At 38.0% G+C, this 21,473-nt stretch overlaps 1 protein-coding gene across 2 annotated transcripts in view; it reads left to right on the forward strand.

The window, feature by feature from the left end:
• The window catches only part of CENPI (centromere protein I), a 74,748-nt gene extending 53,750 nt beyond the window's left edge, over positions 1-20,998 (forward strand). Inside the window, exons 20-23 of one of the 2 annotated variants that reach the window (XM_053917587.1) lie at positions 9,860-9,901; positions 10,808-10,824; positions 16,154-16,232; positions 20,884-20,998. In XM_053917587.1, coding sequence (XP_053773562.1) covers positions 9,860-9,901; positions 10,808-10,824; positions 16,154-16,232; positions 20,884-20,940 — 195 coding nt within the window. In that variant the 3' untranslated portion in view covers positions 20,941-20,998. Of the gene's footprint in view, positions 1-9,859; positions 9,902-10,807; positions 13,863-16,153; positions 16,233-20,883 lie in introns of those variants that run through there. The other variant, XM_024578749.3, reaches the window with a different exon arrangement.
• The last annotated feature ends 475 nt before the right edge of the window (positions 20,999-21,473 follow it).

Genomic DNA, 21,473 nt, shown 5'->3' on the forward strand with positions numbered 1-21,473 from the left:
GTAATTTCTCACAATCCTTTGTATTTCTGTGGTATTGGTTTTGATTTCTCCTCTTTTATTTCTGATTGTGTTTATTTGGGTCTTCTCTCTCTTTTTCTTGATGAGCCTGCGTAAAGGCTTGTAGATTTTGTTTATCTTTTCGAAGAACCAGCTACTGGATTCATTGATCTTTAGAATTGTGTTCTTACTCTCTATGTCATTTATTTTGCTTTGATCTTGGTTATTTCCTTCCTTGTCCTTGCTGTGGTTGTCTTTGTTGTTGTTTCTCGAGTTTGTGTAGGTGTAGGATTAGGTTGTTTATTTTAAATGGTTCTATTCTTTTAGGTAGGCCTGTATTGGTATGAACTTCCCTCTCAGGACTGCCTTTCCTGTGTCCCACAGGTTTTGGATTGTCATGAGTTCATTTTCACTTGTTTCCAGAAACTTTTTGACAACTTCTCTACTCTCATTCTTGACCCATTCATTGTTTAATAGCATGCTATTCAATCTCCATGTTTTGAGTGTTCTGGGGTTTTTTCCCTGAGGTTTGTTCCTAGTTTCAGACTCTTGTGGTCAGAGAAAATGCTTGAAATGATTTCCATTTTCTTGAATTTGTTGGGGTTGTTTTGTGTCCTATCATGTGGTCTATCCTTGAAAATTTTCCACGTGCATTTGAAAATAATGTGTATTTTGTTTCTTTGGGATTAAAGGCTCTATATATACCATTTAAGTCCATTTCATCTGGGGCACTGTTCAATGCCACAATCTTTGTTGATATTTTGTTTGGAAGATCTGTCCATTTTTGCCACTGGAGTGTTAAAATCCCCTACTATAATTGTGTTGCTGTCAATATCTTTCTTGAAGTCCTCCAAGATTTTTGTTAGGTATTTGGGTGCTCCTATGTTAGGTGCATATGTATTTACAAAGTTTATGTCTTCTTGGTGTATTCTTCCTCTGAGTATTATGAAGTGTCCATCTGGGTCTCTCTTTATATCCACTTTTTTTGAAGTCTATTTTGGTCTATATGAGTACTGCTACCCCTGCTTTTTTCCCCTGTCCTTTTCCTTGGAAAATTTGTCTCCAGCCCTTCACTTTCAGTCTGTATATGTCTTCTGTCCTGAGGTGGGTCTCTTGTAGGCTGCATATGTGTGGGTCATGCTTTCTTATCCATTCAACTATTCAGTCTTTTGATTGTGGCATTTAATCCATTTATATTTAAGGTTATATTGAGAGTTACTTATTGATTGCCATTTTTTGATACCTGTGTTCCTCTCTCTCTCTTTTCTTTCCTTTCCTTAAAGCAGTCCGTTTAGCTTGTCTTGCAGAGCTGTTTTGGAAGAGGTGTATTATTTGAGTCTTCTTTTATCTGGGAAGCTCCTTATTTGGACTTTTATCATGATTGATAGCCTTGCTGGATAAAGTAGTCTTGGTTGCAGTCATCTGGTTCTCATTACTTGGAATATTTTTGCCATTCTCTTCTGGCTTGGAGCGTTTCCATTGAGAAGTCAGTTGCTAACCTTATTGGGCCTCCCTTGTATGTTACTTCATTCATTCCCCTCTCTGCCTTTAATATTCTTTCTTTGTCTTGGAATTTTGCCATTTTAATGATGATGTTTCTTGCAGTGGGCCTCTTTGGGTTCCTCTTGTTTGGGACTCTCTGTGTTTCCTGTATTTGGGTGACTTTTTCTCTCATCAGATTAGGGAAATTTTCCATCATTACTTTTTCAAACAGGTTTTTTATCCCTTGCTCTTCTTCTTCTCCTTCTGGTATACCTATTATACGGATATTATTGCGTTTCGTGTTGTCCTGCATTTCCCTCAACCTCTCTTCATTCTTTCTGAGCCTCTTTTCGTTTTCTTGCTCATTCTGGGTGTTTTTTTCTACCTTGTCCTCCAGTTTGCTGACCCGGTCCTCTGCTTCATCAAGCCTGCTTTTGATTCCTTCTACTGTGTTCTTCAATTCAGAAATTGTATTCTTCATTTCCTCTTGGCCTTTGTTGATAGTTTTTATTTCCTATTTCATGTTGATATAGTTTGCAATGAGTTCATTGTAGTTTCCCTGTAGTTTTTGGTAATTCTGTGTGAGCTCATTAAGCTTCCTCATAACCAATTCTTTGAACCCAATATCTGTTAGTTGACTTGTCTGTTTTTCATTGAGCATTGTTATGGAGACTTCCTCCTGTCCTTTCACTTGATTATTGTTTCTTTGTCTCCCCATTGTTTGTGAGACTCTTCCTGTTAGCCTCTGCTTCCTAAGTTCCTCTATTCTGACCGCCTGAATTTATGGTGCAAGCTTCTGTGGTAGAATACCTGTGAGATTCAGTGGTACAGTCACCTTGATCTCTCGAGCTTACTGATCTTGGGCTGTGCTTTATGTTGCCTCTGTGTATGTCCTTGCTTTTTGGTTCTTGTTGCATCTTTCTTTGGTGGGTCGTTCCACCAGCTGTTTATCTGAGGGTCAGTCTGTCCCCCACCTCTTGTTTTCTGTTGTGCAGGTGTGGGCAGGTTGTGTTGGAGATGGCTCTTCTGTATGTACTAGGTTTTGAGGCTTTTCTCTTGCTCTTGTTCAGTTGTTTGTTCTCACTATTTAGTTGTATCTCCAGATAGGTCCTGGGTTGAGTTAGTGTTACTTCCACTCCCTCTTTCACCTTCTTCTGTTGTTATCTGTTTGTGATTCCTTTTTGGTGGGTTTCGTCTTCCAGGAGGAATCCTGGTGTTCCCAGCTTCTACCCACTCTTTTATTATGGCATGCCTTCTCTGGGCTATGGGTGTGTGCACAGCCTTCCTTGATTCTCACTCTCCCTGGTTCCTGTGGTCTCAGCTCACTCCGAGATGAGGTGCAGACACTCCAAATTCGCTGGGCACCCTGCCCTGGGTGGTGCCTGTAGTCTCAGCTCCCTCCGAGTTGAGGTTCGAGCACTCCCCGGTGGATAGGCACACTCCCGGTTACTGGGCACCTTGCCCCTGGTGGTGCCTGTAGTCTCAGCACCCTCCAAGATGAGGTGCACACAGTCCCCGGATGGGTGGCGGGGTGGAGAGGAACCTGGAGCTGTTGCTGCAGGGGAATTCCCCAAAGTGCCCCAGAGGGTCTTTTTCTTTTTGGGAAAAATCCTCCTGCTCGATTCTGTGGCTCCCTCCATACAAGGAAGGTCCTGACCTCTCACACAGCCCACCTCTCCAGCTCTGCCGGGGACTGTCTGGGTCAGGATCGCACGTGGCCCAACTTTCAACTCTCCTCGGCCAGTGCCTGCGGTCTCCCTGTGTTTTCCACTTCGTCCTTATTCCCCTCCCTGCGACTTCAGGCAACCAGGTCTCTCACAGTGTTGCTCAGGCCTTGTTTGGCAGCAGAGAGAGCCGTTAACCTGGCTCTCTCCCAGGAGTCCTGCGGCAGGCCCCGCGTGGGCGGGCCTGGGGCTACAGCTGCCCTGGTCCCCGCGTTGGTCCCAGGGACCTTTTTGTCTTGAAGCAATCCCCTTACCTTCTGTTTTCTCAGTGTCCTCTGTACTTTTTGGTCTCCTATCTTCATAAACGCTGGGCTGCTTTTGGCTGTTCGCTTTGTTTCTCAGTAGAGTGGGTAGGTGTTTCACCCAGGTGCAAGGGGAAGTTAACTCCGCTCCCACCTCTCTCGCCGCCATCTTCTCCTGTATGTCCAATTTCTTGTTTTTACTCTTCTACTTCTGGCACCCCTATGATTTAGATGTTGGAACACTTAAAGTTGTCCCAAAGGTTCCTCAGCCTCTCCTAATTTTTTTGAATTCTTTTTTCTTCATTCTGTTCTGGTTGAAAGTTTTTTTCTTCCTTCTGGTCTAAATCATTGATTTGATTCCTGATTTCCTTCCCCTCATTGTTAGTTCCTTGTACATTTTCCTTTATTTCACTTTACATAGCCTTTACTTTTTCTTTTATTTTGTGACCGTACTCAACCATTTCTGTGAGCATCCTGATTACCAGTGATTTTTACTCTGCATCTGATAGGTTGCCTCTTCATTGTTTAGTTCTATTTTTGGAATTTTGATCTGTTCTTTCATTTGGGTCTCTTTCTTTTATTTTTTTGGTCTAAGTGAGCCTGTTACATTGTAAGGGATAGAGCCTTAGGTATTTGACAGGACGTGGTAAACCACATCACTTTATTGTGGCACTGTATGTGGAGGAGGAGCCAGAGAGGGAACAATGCTGCTTGCTAAGCTCTCAGTCAGTGTCCTTTCTGCAGGGTCCTTTCTGGTGCTGATTCCTGGGTGGGTGGGTTTGTGTACATTTTGGGACCCTGTGGGTCTCTGCTACGAACTCTCCTGTGAGGCTGGAAGTTTCTCCTGCTTCCACAACCCCCACAGGTTTTTACAGCCAGAGGTTTTGAGGCTTTTTCCCCCCAGGCTGGAACCCTGGGTTGTGCGGTCTATCTGTCTCCCTAGTTTTTCGTCCCGGGTTATCTGCACACTGATGTGGGACTGCCTGCTCCACCAGCCACCACCTTGCCATGAGTCCTCTCTGCCCCTGCTGCCAGTTTCCATCCTTCTTACCAGTCTGAGAGGATTCTTCTTTAACTCCTTGGTTGTCCAACTTCCATACAGTTCGATCTTCTGGCAGTTCTGGTTATTTTTTGTTTTTAAATTTGTTGTTGTTCTTTTGCTTGTGCAAGGAGACAGTGTATCTCTTAACAAAATTTTTGGCCAACCCAATATTTTTACTTTTTTGAGGAAATACCATATTGTTTTCCATAGGCATTTCCATATGAATTTACATTTATACCTGCGGTGTACAAGGGCTCTAGTTTCTCCAAGTTCTCATCAGCACTTTTTTATTTTTTGTTTGTTTATTTATTTTTGGATGATAGCTATCCTAATGGGAATAAGATGGTATCTCATTGTGATTTTAATTCTCATTTCCCTAGTAATAAATGACGTAGAGAATCTTTTCATGTGCTCATTGTCCATCTGTATATCTTTGGAGAAATGTTTATTCAAGTCCACTGCCCATTTTCAAAATCAGGTTATTTGGGGGGTTTTGTGGTTGAATTATAGGAATTCTTTATATAAAAAGTCTGGATATTAGTCCTTTATTAGATATATGATATACAAATATTTCCCCCCATTCTGGAGGTTGCCTTTTCATTCTATTGATTGCTTCCCTTGATACACAGAAGTTTTAAATTTGATGTAGTCCCATTGCCTAAGACTTGTCTATTTTTGCTTTTGTTGCTTGTGCTTTTAGTGTTATGTCCAAGAAATAGCTGCCATAAAATCCAGTGTCATTAAGCTCTTCTCATATGTTTTCTTCTAGGAATTTTATATTTTCAGTCTTACATTAAGTCTTTATCCATTTTGAGTTAATTTTGTATATGGTGTAAAGTAAGGGTCCAACTTTATTCTTTTCCTTGGCGATATCCAGTTTTCCCAGCACCATTTGTTAAAGAGACTGTTTTTCCCCATTGAGTAGTCTTGAAACCTTTATCAATGATCATTTGACCATATACATGAGTATTTATTTCTGAGCTCTCTATTCTATTCCACTGGTCTATATGCCTGTCTTCATGCTAGTACCACACTGTTTTAATTACTGTAACTTTTTATTAAGTTTTGAAATCAGGAAGTGTGAGACTCTGTTTTTATATTCTTTCTTTAAAATTTTTAAATTTATTTTTAGAGAGGGGAAGGGAGGGAGAAAGAGAGGAAGACAAACATCAATGTGTGATTGCCTCTCATGTGCCCCCTACTGGGGACCTGCACTGCAACCCAGGCTTGTGCCCTGCTGGGAACTGAACCAGCGACCCTTTTGTGCACAGGCCAGTACTCAATCCACTGAGCCACAACAGCCAGGGCTATTTTTATATTCTTGAATTTCATTTATTTTTCCTGTAATCTCTATTATTTCTTTCTTTCTTGGTTTTAGTTTATAGATTGTTCTCCTGCTTCTAGTTTCTTAAGGCAGTAGGTTAGACTATTGAAATGAGATCTTCCTTTATTTTTTATGTAGGCATTTGCCTACATTTCCTGTTACTAGGAAGGAATAGGTCATGACTTACATGCACCAAACACTTGCTTTTCTTACTGGAATTTTAGTAGATTTTCTTGAATAAATATTTTTATATTAGCTATATTCCCTTAGGACAATTTCCAGAGACTTTAAATGCTGGGTTTTTAAAAATAGTTTTTGCCAGCTTTGCTTTTTTTCTGGGAAGTAGGTCCACAGAATTTCTTATCTCTTCCTGGAAGTGGAGGTCCATGTGGACACTTATTAAGGTAAAACAACCACTCTCAGTTTCTTGAATATTCTTTTAGGAACATATTTTATATTATATAAATGATCTTTTTCAACACTATTCACTATACATGCTTTTCTTTCTCTTGATTTTTTGACTCAATTATCTTGACTTGTGTTTCATATCTGTATGTAAAGGGCTGCCTCATTCTTTTTGCTATGTCTGTAATATTTCACTATGTGGATCTAACATAAGTTAAGTAGGTATTTTATAAGTTGACCATTTAAGTTGTTTCTAATCTTGTTATTAAACTATTCTCTAATGAATGTTCTTGAGTTATATGTATCATTTCGAACATATGTATGTGTGTCTGCTGGTTAAAATTGCTGCAAGTGGAATTGCTTTCAAAAGGCTATAAATTTTTTAATTTTATTGGGTATTGTCAAATTGCTTTCAGTAGAAGTTCTATCAATGTACATTACTGCTAACAAAGAATGGTTGCCAATTTCTCCATATCCTGTCAACCCAGTTGCATCCAATTCTTATTTGGAAAAGTATGTAATGAATCATAGATATAGTAGAATTGATTTTTATACATTAGTTCTTTTTTTACTACTCAACTATGTGTGTGTCTTAGTTGTAAGACTCAGTCTCTATAGTAGCAAATATTATCAGGTTGGACATAGGTAAGCAAATTTGTTTTGAGTGATCAGGAGTTAATATATTATTTTAAATTTGAAAGTGTTTTTAAAAGTATTTAAGGAAAGTTGGTTCTGGAAGGATAAATTATAGTGGCACAGAGCACATTTGCAGAAGGTGAAATTGCCATTTTTGTAAATGATGATATTTCTTTATGATTCTGAAAACACTAGGCTTTAATGCCAGTCTTAAAATAGTTCCTTTTGAGCCCGGATTATCACCAACAAACAGCTCACTATCTAAATATCTTACTTTTGAGATGGTAAAAATAATTTCTCATACTATGTTAGTACAATTTAATTCTGACAGTTTCACTGAATTATCACATTGTAAATATTTCAAATTAGCCATATTTTTAGAGATAATTCAGTAAATTTAATTTTGCCAATCAGTTCTCAGTATCAAAGAGCTCAGCTCACTTTTTGAGTTGAAATGTTTTGAATATTTGTAGAGCCTACATTTCAGGAAATTCTGAAGCTCTAGACTTTTTTTTTATCATAAGTTACCTTTGAATTAATAGCTACTTGTTTCTTTGTTTATTCAGTCAACAAATATTAATTTAGTGCCCTACATAAAGGACACTGTACTTCTGGCACTAGGAATACAGTACTTAAGAAGACAGATACCATCTCTGCCCAAATGGAGTTTATATGCTAATGGGAACAAACAATAAGCAAGAAATGAAATAAGTAGACATAATTATTTTAAATTTTGAGAAAGGCTATAAAGGACATAAAGAGGGCGGAATGACAGAAAGTGACTTGAGGGTTGTCAGGGATGGGTGTTCAAGAAGGAGATGACATTTGATCTGAGATTTCCTCTAAAAAATGAGAATAAGTCAGCCTAGGAACAGGTGGGAAAACAGTATTCCAGGCAGTGGGAATAGTAAAATAGCTCAAGGAGTTGAAGGAAAAAAAGGCCAGTTTAACTTAGAGCTTAAAGAACAAGAATGAGAATGGAATGAAACAAGGTTGGAGAGACACAGATCTATTAGGACTGCCATGGGAAACAATTGAAAGATTTTCAACAAGGGTTGTACAATGGTCCGAGTTGATTTTCAATACAGATCACTTTGGCTTTTCATGGAGGATAGAGTTATTTTTAAAAAAGGAGGTCCCAGTCATAGTGGAGGCACCAACTGGGAGAGAAAGTTGGTGGAGTGTAGACAAGAGATACTAATAATGATTTGTATGTAAATGGTGGTAATGGCAATGAGAGAAGTGGACTGATTTGAGATATATTGCAGAGGTACAACAGACAGTACTCGATGACAGTTTGATTAGAAGTGGGGATGGCAAAAAGAAAAGGACTTTTGAGGTTTGTTTAATTAAGCATCTGGGTTACTTGTGGTTCCATTTTTAAATAAGAGGAATACTGATGAAAGAACAGGAGATGTTATTTGGTTTTGGCAGAAGGCAAGTTGAGAATCAAGTTCTGTTTTGACCTTAAATTTGAGATGCCTGCAAGACATGCAAGAAGAAATGTAAGTAGGTTGTTTGAAATAGGGGCTTGGAGCTCAGGAGAGAGGTTGGAACTAGAGAAGTACATATGGAATTCATCAGCATGGAGTATATGTCATCAGTTAAAAAAGCAAACTTTTTTCCTTTTATAAGTTCTCAGGGAACAGATTCCTTCTTCTGATTGATGTCAGCCAGGCAGCAATCAAGATACAGTTTTCATTTGCTGTTTTGGAGTGTGTGCAGGCAGATTGCCGTAATCAGACCTTGCAGAATGGATGTCAGCAGCTTTAGGGAAAAATTGGAGACTATGGGAGCACAGTTTTCAGTTTCAAAAACCAAATGACTTGGAGGAAGAAGGGAGGGAGCAGTGAAACATGTTTTGGACTTTGCTTGAAACAGGAGCCAAAAGTATGTTAGCTTTATGTAACAGGGGCCCTGGCACCAGTAGCTTTTAGTTTTTTTGAGAAATGTTGCATCACCACCACTCTGGCACAGCAGGTGCTATTGTGTGAACAAATACAGATATCCACAACTCTGCATATGACAGTAATTAAGAAGAGTTAGACTCTGAATGTTAAGTTTCAGAAACAGTTTCACCATTTAATTTTGTATATATTTACCATTTCATGTTTATAAAAATGATATATGATCAAAATCTGCGTGTATCTAACACTCTTCAAATCAATATAAAATAAGAAATTCTAAGTATTCAGAAGGCATTATGTTATATATACTTTAATAGGCAAAGTTTCCTCTTACTAGTGTATAAAATATATTGTATGTTAGAATTGATAGCTTTTCAGTGAAATATAGTAAGTAGGTGATATAGTTAAGAGCAGGGATGCAATGGTCTGAATTTTCATAAAGAATTACAGAGTTTTATAGAATCTACTGTGTACATAGATGGCCTCATCACACTTGCTCCTCGTCCTTCAAGATTCAGTTCAGGTATCTGCCCTGGCTGGTGTGGCTTTGGATTGAGTGCCAGCCTGTGAACCGAAGGGTCGCCAGTTCGATTCCCAGTCAGGGCACCTGCCTGGGTTGCGGGCCAGGTCCCCAGTAGGAGGTGTGTGAGAGGCAACCACACATTGGTGTTTCTCTCCCTCTTTTTCTCCCTCCCTTTCCCTCTGTCTAAAAATAAATAAATAAAATCTTTTTTTTTAAAGATTCAATTCAGGCATCTCATTCCTCAGAAAAAAGCCTTCTCTCTGATACTTTCTATCTCTACCCCAGTGGCTGAACACAGAATTTTTTTTTTTTTTTAATGAGGCCCTAGGTTAGCAAAATGGTGCTCAACTTTATCTATCCACTCTGGTTTTATTTTCTTTCTGTTTGTGCTTCTAGGAAAAAATATGAAAGGTTATAATAAGTATGCAAAAGGAATCCAACAATGATGGTAGGAACAGAATATATCAAATGAATCAGTGAAGAGCCATCTTAATTTTTTGGTAATTTTTGTTAACTACGTATTTCCATCCTCATATGGCCTGACTTCTTTATTTTGTTTTTTTGTTTGTTTTTTAAGGAATGGCCAGAAGAAAGGACAGTAAACCTGAGCTCCATTCGGGTAAATAAATTTATTTTATCATGTTCAGGGATTTCATACAGCTTCACTTCATCTAAAGATTTCATACTTTAACTTTCCCCAAATCTTAAGTCTGCTTCTTCCACAAAGTCAACGTGAAGTGTTTACCTTCTGAATCCATTCCCATGACTTCTGTGTGAATTTATTTGCACACACCCTTGCAGGGGTGTCCAACCTTTTGGCATCTCTAGGCCACACTGGAAGAAGAGTTGTCTTGGGCCACACATTAAATATACAAGCACTAACAAAAACTGGGGGGCAAAAAAAAGGTTTTAAGTAAATTTACGATTTCGTGTTGGGCCTCATTCATAGCCATCCTGGGCCGCAGGTTGGACACTCCTGCCTATAGTCTCCTCTAAAAATATAACTATTGGTAATTAGACTCTTCTTGTTGTGACCATGTGTCTCATTTTAGAGTATAGTTGATGTATTCAAAGTGTGATTATAAGGCTGGTTTAACAAACCCAAACATAGTTGTCTCATTATTATAGAAACTCTGTTCTGTATATATTTAATATAGGCAGTAATATAATTATGACTGCTCTTGTGCTATCAATTTTAGATGCTAAATTCCTAGCATCTAAATGGGTGCTAAATTCCTAGAATCATACCCTAGGTGGGAATGATGACCCATTTCCATTAGTACTTACTCAGTTGAACAGCTAAATTTTTTGTAAACATAATAAAAGAAATGTGTAGCCCTTAAACTTTGGGTATTTTCTGATTGGACTATTACTGACTGAGTTCTAGTTATGAATATGTGTCCTCTGAGCTAACCCTTGGTATGTGCACCTGGGCATTGGGACCTTTTCCTAGACAAAAAAGAGAAAGTAGAGGATAAGCATAGTGAATATTCAATAAGTAATTTCCTCCTTTTTGTGCCTACAGGGAAAGAAATGGAACGGGTATTTGGACTACTTATTTTCAGAGGGCTTACAAGGCTTGAAACATTTCATACAAAGCAGTATTTGTCATTCTTCTGTCCCTTGATCAGACAGCAAAAAAACCCGTGATCAACATGAAATGAATGCTGAGAGAAACAAACCAAGCGTACTGGACTACCTTCCTTTATTGTTGCCGAAGAGGCCAAGTGACTCACCTTGAGTTTCCATATTCTTTTCACCAACAGACTGCCATCCTCAGGGAGAGCTTGGACTGGCTTTCCATCATGGCCCAGGAGACCTTTGATGCGTCTCTTTGTCAAGATCTAGATTCTTTAATGCACTACTGAAAAATGATTTAATCGTCAGTCTCTGCTCTTCACCAAATTGTATATAAAGATATATCCATTATGTGGAGGGATTTTTCACATTCTTGTGGCATATAAGCTGCCTTGATGGAAGACAGCAGGCAATATACAGTGGCAGTTAAGCCACAGACATAATTATGCAAAATACTCTGCTGCCTCTGTGAAACCTCTGTGAATATTGCCATTTTTCTGACTGAACAATAGCACCAACACCAAGTTAACAAGTAGTTGGCTGATTCCTTGGCCTTCACTGGTAGCAATCTAATGAGAGAAGGAAGGAAAGAGAATTATGGGATAATCAAAACATTCCTATTTATCACTGGTTTGATTTCATGGAACTGCTCTATTTTGTGTGTGTATATATATTTACTCCATTTTAAGTACTTAAGCACTAATTGCAACTTTATTTTCAGGGATAATTCTGAAGCTTTTAAAAAATTTTATAATAGCTAGAATATCTTGCTGAAAATGCTTCAGTGCTACTGAATAACTCTCCTTAATAAAATTCATACCATTTGAGAGAAATCAAGCTGGATTTTTTTATTTTAGGACACATTTTTGTATTTCTTATTTTTTCTTTTAAAGCAAAACAAAACCCTAAAATATATTATTGGATAATGTTCAGGATTGAATCCCATGTATTCATTCATTTTTGGATTCAATACCTATTTATTGTGCTTGCTATGTACCAGGTACTCTTCTGTTTGCTGGTTATGCAGCTGTGACCAATACAAAGTACCAGTTTTTGTGGAATTTACTATATCCCATTGGAAAAGACATACAAAAAATATAAATAAATATAAAAGTAAGGCACTGTAAAGAAAAAGCAAGGATTAGGGACAGAATGTTGAGAGGGTCGCTATTTTAGATAAGGTGGTTAGAGATGGCCTGTTTGAGAATGTGACTTATGCAGAGAAATATGAAATAATGAAATATGTGTATGAACCAAGTGAATACTTGGGGAAATAACATTCTGGGCAGAGGTAAGGGCAAATGAAACGGCTTAAAAATATTAACTTACTTGGCCTGTGTGAAGGATAGCAGAGAGGCCAGTAAGGTTAAAACACAGTGATTAAGGAAGACAAATGGTAAGAAATGAAATGGGAAAGCCAGAGAGTAGTTCATGAAGGTCCTTTTAGCCCAGAATGGATAGGTAATGGGAGGACATTAAAAGAACTGAGAACAGAGGAGTGACATAATTTGACTTACCTCTGTGGAACTACAGTGTGAGGATTAGACTGACGAGTATTTAGGGTGAAAGCAGAGAGACCAGTTAGGTTATTTTACTATTCTGGGCAAGGGTCTTAGGTTAGTGTGGTTGGTAAGGAAGAGCTGGTTAGATATTAGATTCTGCCTCTACTTGAAAGGTAGAGAAGGTAGATCTGCTGATAACTAGGGTATCTGGAGAGGGAAAGAGATGGGTAAAGGGTGACTCCTAGGTTTTTGACTAAGCAACTGAGTGAGTTCTGGGATGCAGAGATGAGGCATACTGGAAGAACAGATATGAAGGAGTGTGGAAACAGGAGTTCTGTTGTGGCTATGTTAGGTTGGAAATGCTGAGTAGTCAGCTGAATATCCAAGTCTAGATTTCTAGGTGCAAGTTGGGAATGGCAAAATTAATTTGGGACTACTAGTTAATCGCCATGACATTGGATGAGATCACTTAGTACAGCTGGAAAACAAGGTGGCAAAGGACTGAGCCCTGGAGGTGTGCCAATGTTAAAAAGCAGAGAAGGGGAGAAGCCAGCAAAATACTGAGAAGGACCCTCCAGTGAGCTAGAAGAAAAGTAAGGAACTGGTGTGCTGGAAGCCAAGTGAAGAAAATGTTTCAAAGGAGTATTTAATGATGTGGAATGGTGCTTGTGTACCTAGGAAAAAGAAGCCTTAGCTGCTTCAAAATAAATGTGATAGCTTCCCCAATAGGTAACCTCATAAAGAGAGTTCTACTTTGTTTTTATGTTTGTACTTCAAATAACTTTCCATATTATTTTCAGGACATAATATTTTGATCTTTAAAATCATGCAGAACTTACAGTTACGAGAAGGGATTCAATTTGACTACTAATAATCTTCAGATTATTAAGGAAACTTTTCTAAACTTACATTCCAAAACAAAATTTCCCTTCAGTTTGTCATTTGTTCAATAATTATTCCCTGGACACCTTTTTTGCCCCAATTTTTGTTCTTGATCAATGTTTTAATTCATTTAAGATTAGATATATGGCTATAAGCCAGACCTAGCTATTTGAAAACTTTTTTGAAGATCCTGCATGGCAAAGTAAAACAAGATTAATGTAAGAATAGCTGATTTGCTTTGGTGGAAAAGGTGTTAGAAAAAAATAGAAAATTTTATTTATTATCCCAATTGTACAAAAGAATATTTTCTTTACCTAATTATTTGTGTAAAATTGTTGAAGTTATAAATATTGACTTAATGTTTGATGTTAAAGTTGTTCCTATACTTATAACATTTATTTTCCTTTTTAACATCACTTCTTTTTCCTCTTTGTCTTTGGAGTGATCTGGAAAAAAAAAGTAGTTAAGTCTGGCTCTCACATAACTTTTATTAACATAGTATAAATTCTCTCTTTGCCTTTTATATCACAAAGTGGTTTACTAGAAGGAAAAAGTATTCTCTGAAATTGGTCATGTGAAAAATTCTATTTCTAATAAATATGGATGCTATGGACTAAATGTGTCCCTCCAAATTCATATGTTGAAGCACTAACCTTCAATGTGATGGTATGTAGAGGTAAGGACTTTGGGAGGTAATTAGATCATGAAGGTGGAGCCCTCTTGAATGGGATTAGTGACTATAAGAATGATGCAATGGGATATGATCGAGCTTCTGGTCAAGATGGAGGTGTAGGTAGACACATTGTGCCTCCTAGCACAACCAAAAGGACAACAACAATTTAAAAAGAAAAAACAACCAGAACTGACAGAAAATAGAAGCACACAGAAGTCCGACAACCAAGGAGATAAAGAAGAAACATTCATCCAGACTGGTAGGAGGGGCGGAGATGGGCAGCCGGGGTGGAGAGGACTCGCGGCAATGTGGCCGGACTCAGAGACTTGGCAGATTGTGAGACGAACGGGGCAGGCAGTGTGACAGCTAGCAGACCCCGTGGCCCCACATTCACGCACAGATAAACCGGAAGGAACAGCAGGGGAGCAGAACAGACCGCAACACAGGGCTCCAGCGCGGGGAAATAAAGCCTCAAACCTCTGAGTGAAAATACCCGTGGGGGTTGAGGTGGCAAAAGGAGAAACTCTCAGCCTCACAGGAGAGGTCGTTGGAGAGACCCACAGGGGCCTAGAGTGTGCACAAGCCCACACACTCGGGAATCAGCACTAGAGGGTCCCAATTTGATTGTGGGTAGTGGAGTGAGTGACTGAAAACCAGCAGAGAGTGGAGCAGGCCCCACTGCTCCCTCTTGGCCCCTCCCCCACATACAGCTTCACAGTACAGTGACCAGCATTACCCTGCCCCAGTGAACACCTAAGGCTCCGCCCCTTTAGGTAATAGGCGCACCAAGACAAAAAAAAATGGTCCAAATGAAAGAACAGATCAAAGCTCCAGAAATAATACAACTAAGCAGCGAACAGATAGCCAACCTATCAAATACACAATTCAAAACACTGGTAATCAGGATGCTCACAGAATTGGTTGAATTTGGTCTCAAATTAGATGAAAAAATGAAGGCTATGCTAAGAGAAACAAAGGAAAATGTATAGGGAACCAATAGTGATGTGAAGGAAACTGGAACTCAAATCAATGGTGTGGACCAGAAGGAAGAAAGAAGCATCCAACCAGAAAAGAATGAAGAAACAAGAATTCAGAAAAATGAGGAGAGGCTTAGGAACCTCCAGGACATCTTTAAACGTTCCAACATCCGAATTATAGGGGTTCCAGAAGAAGAGGAAGAACAAAAAATTGAAAACTTACTTGAACAAATAATGAAGGAGAACTTCCCTAATCTGGCAAAGGAAAAAGACTTCCAGTAAGTCCAGGAAGCTCAGAGAGTCCCAAAGAAGCTAGACCCAAGGAGGAACACACCAAGACACATCATAATTACATTCCCCAAGATTAAAGAGAAGGAGAGAATCTTAGAAGCAGCAAGAGAAAAGGAGACAGTTACCTACAAAGGAGTTCCCATAAGACTGTCAGCTGATTTCTCCAAAGAGACCTTACAGGCAAGAAGGGGCTGGAAAGAAGTATTCCAAGTCATGAAAGGCAAGGGCCTACATCCAAGATTACTGTATCCAGCAAAGCTTTCATTTAGAATGGAAGGGCAGATAAAGTGCGTCTCCCATAAGGTCAAGTTAAAGTAGTTCATCATCATCCAGCCCTTATTAGATGAAATGTTAAAGGGATTTATCTAAGAAAAAGATCAAAAATATGAACAGTAAAAATGACAGCAAACTCACAGTTATTAACAACCACACCTAAAACAAAAACAAAAGCAAACTAAGCAAACAACTAGAACAGGAACAACCACAGAAATGGAGATCACATGAAGGGTTATCAACAGGGGATTGGGAGGGGGAGAGAGGGGGAAAGGTACAGAGAATAAGTAGCATAAATGGTAGGTAGAAAATAGACAGGGGGAAGGTGAGAATAGTATAGGAAATGTAGAAGCCAAAGAACTTATAAGTATTACCCATGGACAGGAACTATAGGGGGGGAAGTGGGAGGGAGGGGATGGGCAGGATGGAGTGGAGTGAAGGGAGGGAAATGGGACAACTGTAATAGCATAATCAATAAATATATTTAAAAAAAGATGTCATTTATTTACTTTTAAGAGAAAGGGAAAGGGAGGGGGGAAAGAGCAAAACATCAATGTGCGAGAGATACATTGATCACTGGCTGGTGCTCAATCCACTGAGCCACACTGGCCAGGGCAATGACATAATTTTAGAAAAATTATAGTCATAAAATCATTGTTTACTTCTCTTCTATCTCATACTTTGTCCTCTTACAGTCTAGGAAATTGTGAATATGCAAAGAGAATCATATGGTGTGATCGTGCAGCTATCAAGTACTTTCAAGAATTCTTAAAGGTAAATATCAGATTTACATATTTTTTAAATATAGTTTAGAGTCAGTAAGGAAAATAGATACAGTGTAATGACTTTCTAAAATATAGATAAATAGCCCTGTCAGGTGTAGGTCACTGGATTTAGTATGGCCTGTAAACCAAAGGGTCACCAGTTCGATTCCCAGTTGGGGCACATGCCTGGGTTGCAGGCCAGGTCCCCAGTACGGTGGCACATTAGAGGCAACAACACACTGATATTTGTCTCCCTCTTTCTCCTTCCCTTCCCCTCTCTATAAAAATAAATAAATACAATCGTTTTTTTTTAAATATAGATAAATAAAGGAAAGTAGGTTTGAAATTGTGGGAAAAATCACTGTAATATTATTTCTTTTTAAAAAGTATTTGGGGTGATTTTAGAGGCATTTGCATATTTTTCTACCAAAAATAAAATATATAATATAGCTATAATGGCTATATCCAAGCAAATAAAACACAACTAGTTTTCTAACAAACTATTTAGGCCTGGTTGGTATAGCTCAGTGGATTGAGTTCAGGCTGTGAACCAAAGGGTCACTGTTTCGATTCCCAGTCAGGGTACATGCCTGGGTTGTGGGCCAGGTGCCCAGTGGGGACCACATGAGAGGCAACCACACATTAATGTTTCTCTCTGTCTTTTTCCTTCCCTTCCCCTCTGTCTAAAAATAAATAAATAAAATCTTAAAAAAAATTAGTTAATTTCCTCTATTCTGAATTGAGGATAGAGTCAAGCTGAATATTTTAAATAGAATTTGGAAATATTCACATCTTAAATGGATAACTGTAAAAAATGTATTAATCTATTTAATTCAGGTGCAAATGGTAAAGTTTAGACTTATTTCAATAATTTAACCCAGTTTTTAAGATGCTCTATTTAAAAATATTAGTCATGTTTAGAATTCCACGTTACTGCAGAATCTAGGATAACCTAACATCTCCCTCTGCTGGACATTGACCCCACTACAAAGAAGTAAGTATCTGACCTTTGCCTAGAACCTTTAGAAGTCCAGAGACAACCAGAGTAAGGAAAATGAATGTGTTGACCTGAATGGGGAGCTAGAGTACAATTTTGATTTTCTGCCCTTCCTGACTTCAAAGACCCATTTCCTTTGTGCTGGGAAATGAATTGAGCTGAAGGAAATTTTTGGACTATGAATTAGATTCCAGGCATTGAGTCTTGCTGGGATCTACGCTTCTTGAAAAACCCTGCCCCTATATAAGAGAAGACATATTGGCTAATAACTAATTATATTAGCTCCTTTTGGCTTAGATCTTGAATTTTTCCTTAACATTAATGAACATTAAATTTTTTTGTAGCATTTTTTCTTTTTCTGTCACCAATAGATTTAACTTTGATTTCTTTAATGTTTCATATTTGGTATTTTTGTATTATTAGTTTCTTTAAGCACTTTATAAGGCTAATTTTGGTAAGACAGATCTGTTTTACATTTCATTACTTTTTCTTTTTTATTTAATTTACTAATTTTATTTTATTATTGATCTATTACAGTTGTCCCAATTCTCCCCCATTGATCTCTCCTGCCCTGCCCACCCACCATCCACAGTCAATCCCTACCCTGTTGTCCATGCCCATGGATCATTTATACTTGTTCTTTAACTAGATCCTTCCCCTTCTTTCTTCCCTTACCCCCTCTGCCCTCCCCTCTAGTCCCTGTCAGTTTGTTCCTTGTTTCCATGCCTCTGGTTCTATTTTGCTTGTTTGTCTGTTTCATTCATTATGTTTTGTTCATTCGTTATACATGAGATCATATGGTATTTGTTTTTTGCTGTATGACCTATTTCACTTAGCATAATGCTCTCCAGTTCCATCCATGCTATCATGAAAGGAAGGAGTTCTTTCTTTCTGCTGAGTAGTATTCCATTGTGTAAATGTACCACATTTCTTTGTTCCAATCATTTACTGATGTGCACTTAGGCTGTTTCCAGCACTTTTCTATTGTAAATAATTCTGCTATGAACATTGGGGTGCCTAGGTTCTTTTGAATTGGTGTTTCAAGATTCTTAGGGTATAATCCCAGCACTGGGATTGCTGGCTCAAAAGACAATTCCATCTTTAGTTTTTTGAGGAAATTCCATACAGTTTTCACAGTGGCTGCACCAGTCTGCATTCCTACCAACATTGTACTACGGTTCCCTTTTCTCCATGGTGTTGCCAGCCCTTATTGTTTGTTGACTTGTTAATGATGGCCATTCGGACTGGTATGAGGTGCTATCTCATTGTGGTTTTAATTCGCATCTCTCTGATACCTAGTGATGTTGAGCATCCTCTCATATATCTATGGGCCCTCTGTCTGTCCTCTGTGGAGAATTGTCTGTTCAGGTCCTTTGCCCATTTTTTAATTGGATTGTTTGTTTGCCTGGTGTGGACTCATGCGAGTTCTTTATATATTTGGGAGATCAAACCCTTGTCTGAGGTATAATTGGCAAATATGTTTTCTCATAACATTGGTTATATTTCCATTTTGCTGATGTTTTCTTTAGCTCTGCAGAAGCTTTTTAATTGGATGTAGTCCCATTTGTTTATTCTTTCCTGTATTTACCTTGCCTTAAAGGATGTATCCATGAAAATATTGCTGCATGGGATATCTGAAACTTTATTGCCTATGTTTTCCTCTGGGACTTTTATGGTGTCACTGCTTAAGTTTATGCCTTTTATCCATTTTGAGATTATTCTGGTATATGGTGTAAGTTGGTGGTGTAGTTTCATTTTTTAATTGCATTTACAATTCCAGATCTCCTAACACCATTTGTTGAAGAGGCTATTTTTATGCTGCTCCCCCCTTTTCCAAATATTAATTGACCATAGAGACATGGGTTTATTTCCGGGCTCTTTATTCTGTTCCCGTGGACTGTTCAAATTGGCCTATGTGTCTGTTCTTATGCCAGTACCAGGCTGTTTTGATTATAGTGAACTTGTAATATAGTTTGATATCATGTATTGTGATCCCTCCTACTTTGTTCTTTTTTCTCAAAATTGCTTAGGCTATTTGGGTTTTTTATGGTTCCATATAAATTTCTGAAATATTTGTTCTCTATCTGTGAAATATGTCATTGATATTTTGATAGGGATTACATTGAAACTATAGATTGCTTTGGGTAGCATGGACATTTTAATGATGTTAATTCTCCCAATCCATGAACATGGTACATGCTTCCATTTATTTGTACTTCCTTAATTTCTTTCTTCAGTGTTTTATAGTTTTCTGAGTAAGGTCTTTTACCTCCTTGTTTAAGTTTATTCCTAAGCATTTTATTTTTCCTGTTGCTATGGTAAATGAGGGTTTTTTTTTCCTAATTTCTGTTTTTAATATTTCATTGTTGGTATACCAAAATGCCTTTAATATCTGAATGTTGACTTTGTATCCAGCTGTTTTGCCAAATTCATTTATTAGGTCGAGTAGTTTTTCTGTGGGGTCTATAGGCTTTTCTATGTACACTATCATGTTGTCTGTAAACAATGACAGTTTTACACCCTCCTTTCCAATTTGGATGCCTTTTATTTCTTTTCTTGTTTGATCACTGTGGCTAGAACTTCCAATACTATGTTGAATAGAAGTAGTGAAAGTGGAAATACTTGTCTTGTGACTGATCTTAGTGGGGAAAGCTTTTAGTTTTGCCCTTTCAGTATGATGTTGGCTGTAGGTTTCTCGTCTATGGGGCTTTGTAATGTTGAGGATTGCTCCCTGTATTTCCACTTGTTAAATGTTTTTACCATAAATGAGTGCTGAATTTTATCAAATGCTTTTTCATGATCCTGTGGTTTTCATCTTAGTATTGTTTGTGTCATGTGTTGCAGTAACTGATTTGCGAATATTGTACCATCCTTGCATCCCTGGGATGAATCCCACTTGGTCATGGTGTATGATCTTTTTAATATGTTGCTGGATGCAGTTTGCCAATATTTTGTTGAGGATATTAGCATCTATGTTCATCAGTGATATTGGCTTGTAGTTTTCTTTCTTTGTTGTGCCTTTATCTGATTTTGGAATTAGGATGATACTGGCCTCATAAAAACAGTTTGGGAGTCTTTCCTCTTCTTCGAACCTTTGGAATTGTTTGACAAGAATTGGAGTTAGCTCTTCTCTAAATGTCTTGTAAAATTCTCCTGTGCATCTGCCCGGCCCAGGGTTTTTGGGTGTTGAGAGTTTTTTGATTACTGCTCCAGTTTCACTAGCTACTATTGGTCTATTCAGGCTTTTTGCTTCTTCTTTATTAAGTTTTGGAAGTTTATATGTTTCTAGAAATGTCTTCATTTCACCCATGGTTTCAAATTTCTTGGCATATCATTGTTTGTAGTAATTTCTTACAATCCTTTGTATCTGTGGTATCAGTTGTATTCTCTCCTCTTTCATTTCTGATTTTTTTTTTTATTTGGGTCCTCTCTCTTTTTCCTTGATGAATCTGGTTAAAGGCTTGTCTATTTTGTTTATCTTTTTAAAGAACCAGCTCCTTCATTTATTGGTCCTTTGGATTGCTGTTTTAGTCTCTGTCATTTAATTCTGCTCTGATCTTGGTTATTTCCTTCCTTCTATTTGCTCTGGGCTATGTTGCTGTTCCTCTAGACTTTTTAGATGTAGTGTTTGGTCATTTATTTGAATTTTTTCTATCTTTTTCAGGTCGGCCTGTATTGCTATGAAGTTCCTGCCCAGGACCGCCTTCACTGTGTCCTATAGGATTTGGGGTTATTGTGTGTTTATTTTCACTTGTGTTCAGTTACTTTTTGATTTCTTCCTTGATAGCATTGTTAACCCATTTATTATTTAATAACATGTTATGCAGTCTCCATGTAATTGAATGTTTTGAGTTTTTTCTTGAGGTCGATTTCTAATTTCAAGCCATTGTAATCTGAGAAAATGCATGATGTGATTTCAATATTCTTGAATTTGTTGAGGCTTGTTTTGTGTCCTCTCATGTGTCCTGTCTTTGAAAATGCACCATGTACATTTGGGAAGAATGTGTACTTTGCTTCTTTGGGTTGAAAGGTTCCATATACATCAGGTAAGCCCATTTGATCTAGCATGTTGTTCAGTGCAAAAATGTCCTTCTTCATTCTTTGTTAGGAAGATCTGTCCATTTTTGACAGTGGGGCATTAAAATTCCCTACTATAAGTGTGTTGCTGTCTATATCTTTCTTGAAGTCCTCCAAGATTTTCTTTATATATTTGGGTGCTCCTATGTTGGATACATACATATTTACAGTATTTAT

Source organism: Desmodus rotundus, chromosome X (genome assembly GCF_022682495.2).
Source record: "Desmodus rotundus isolate HL8 chromosome X, HLdesRot8A.1, whole genome shotgun sequence".
NCBI classification, from domain to species: domain Eukaryota; kingdom Metazoa; phylum Chordata; class Mammalia; order Chiroptera; family Phyllostomidae; genus Desmodus; species Desmodus rotundus.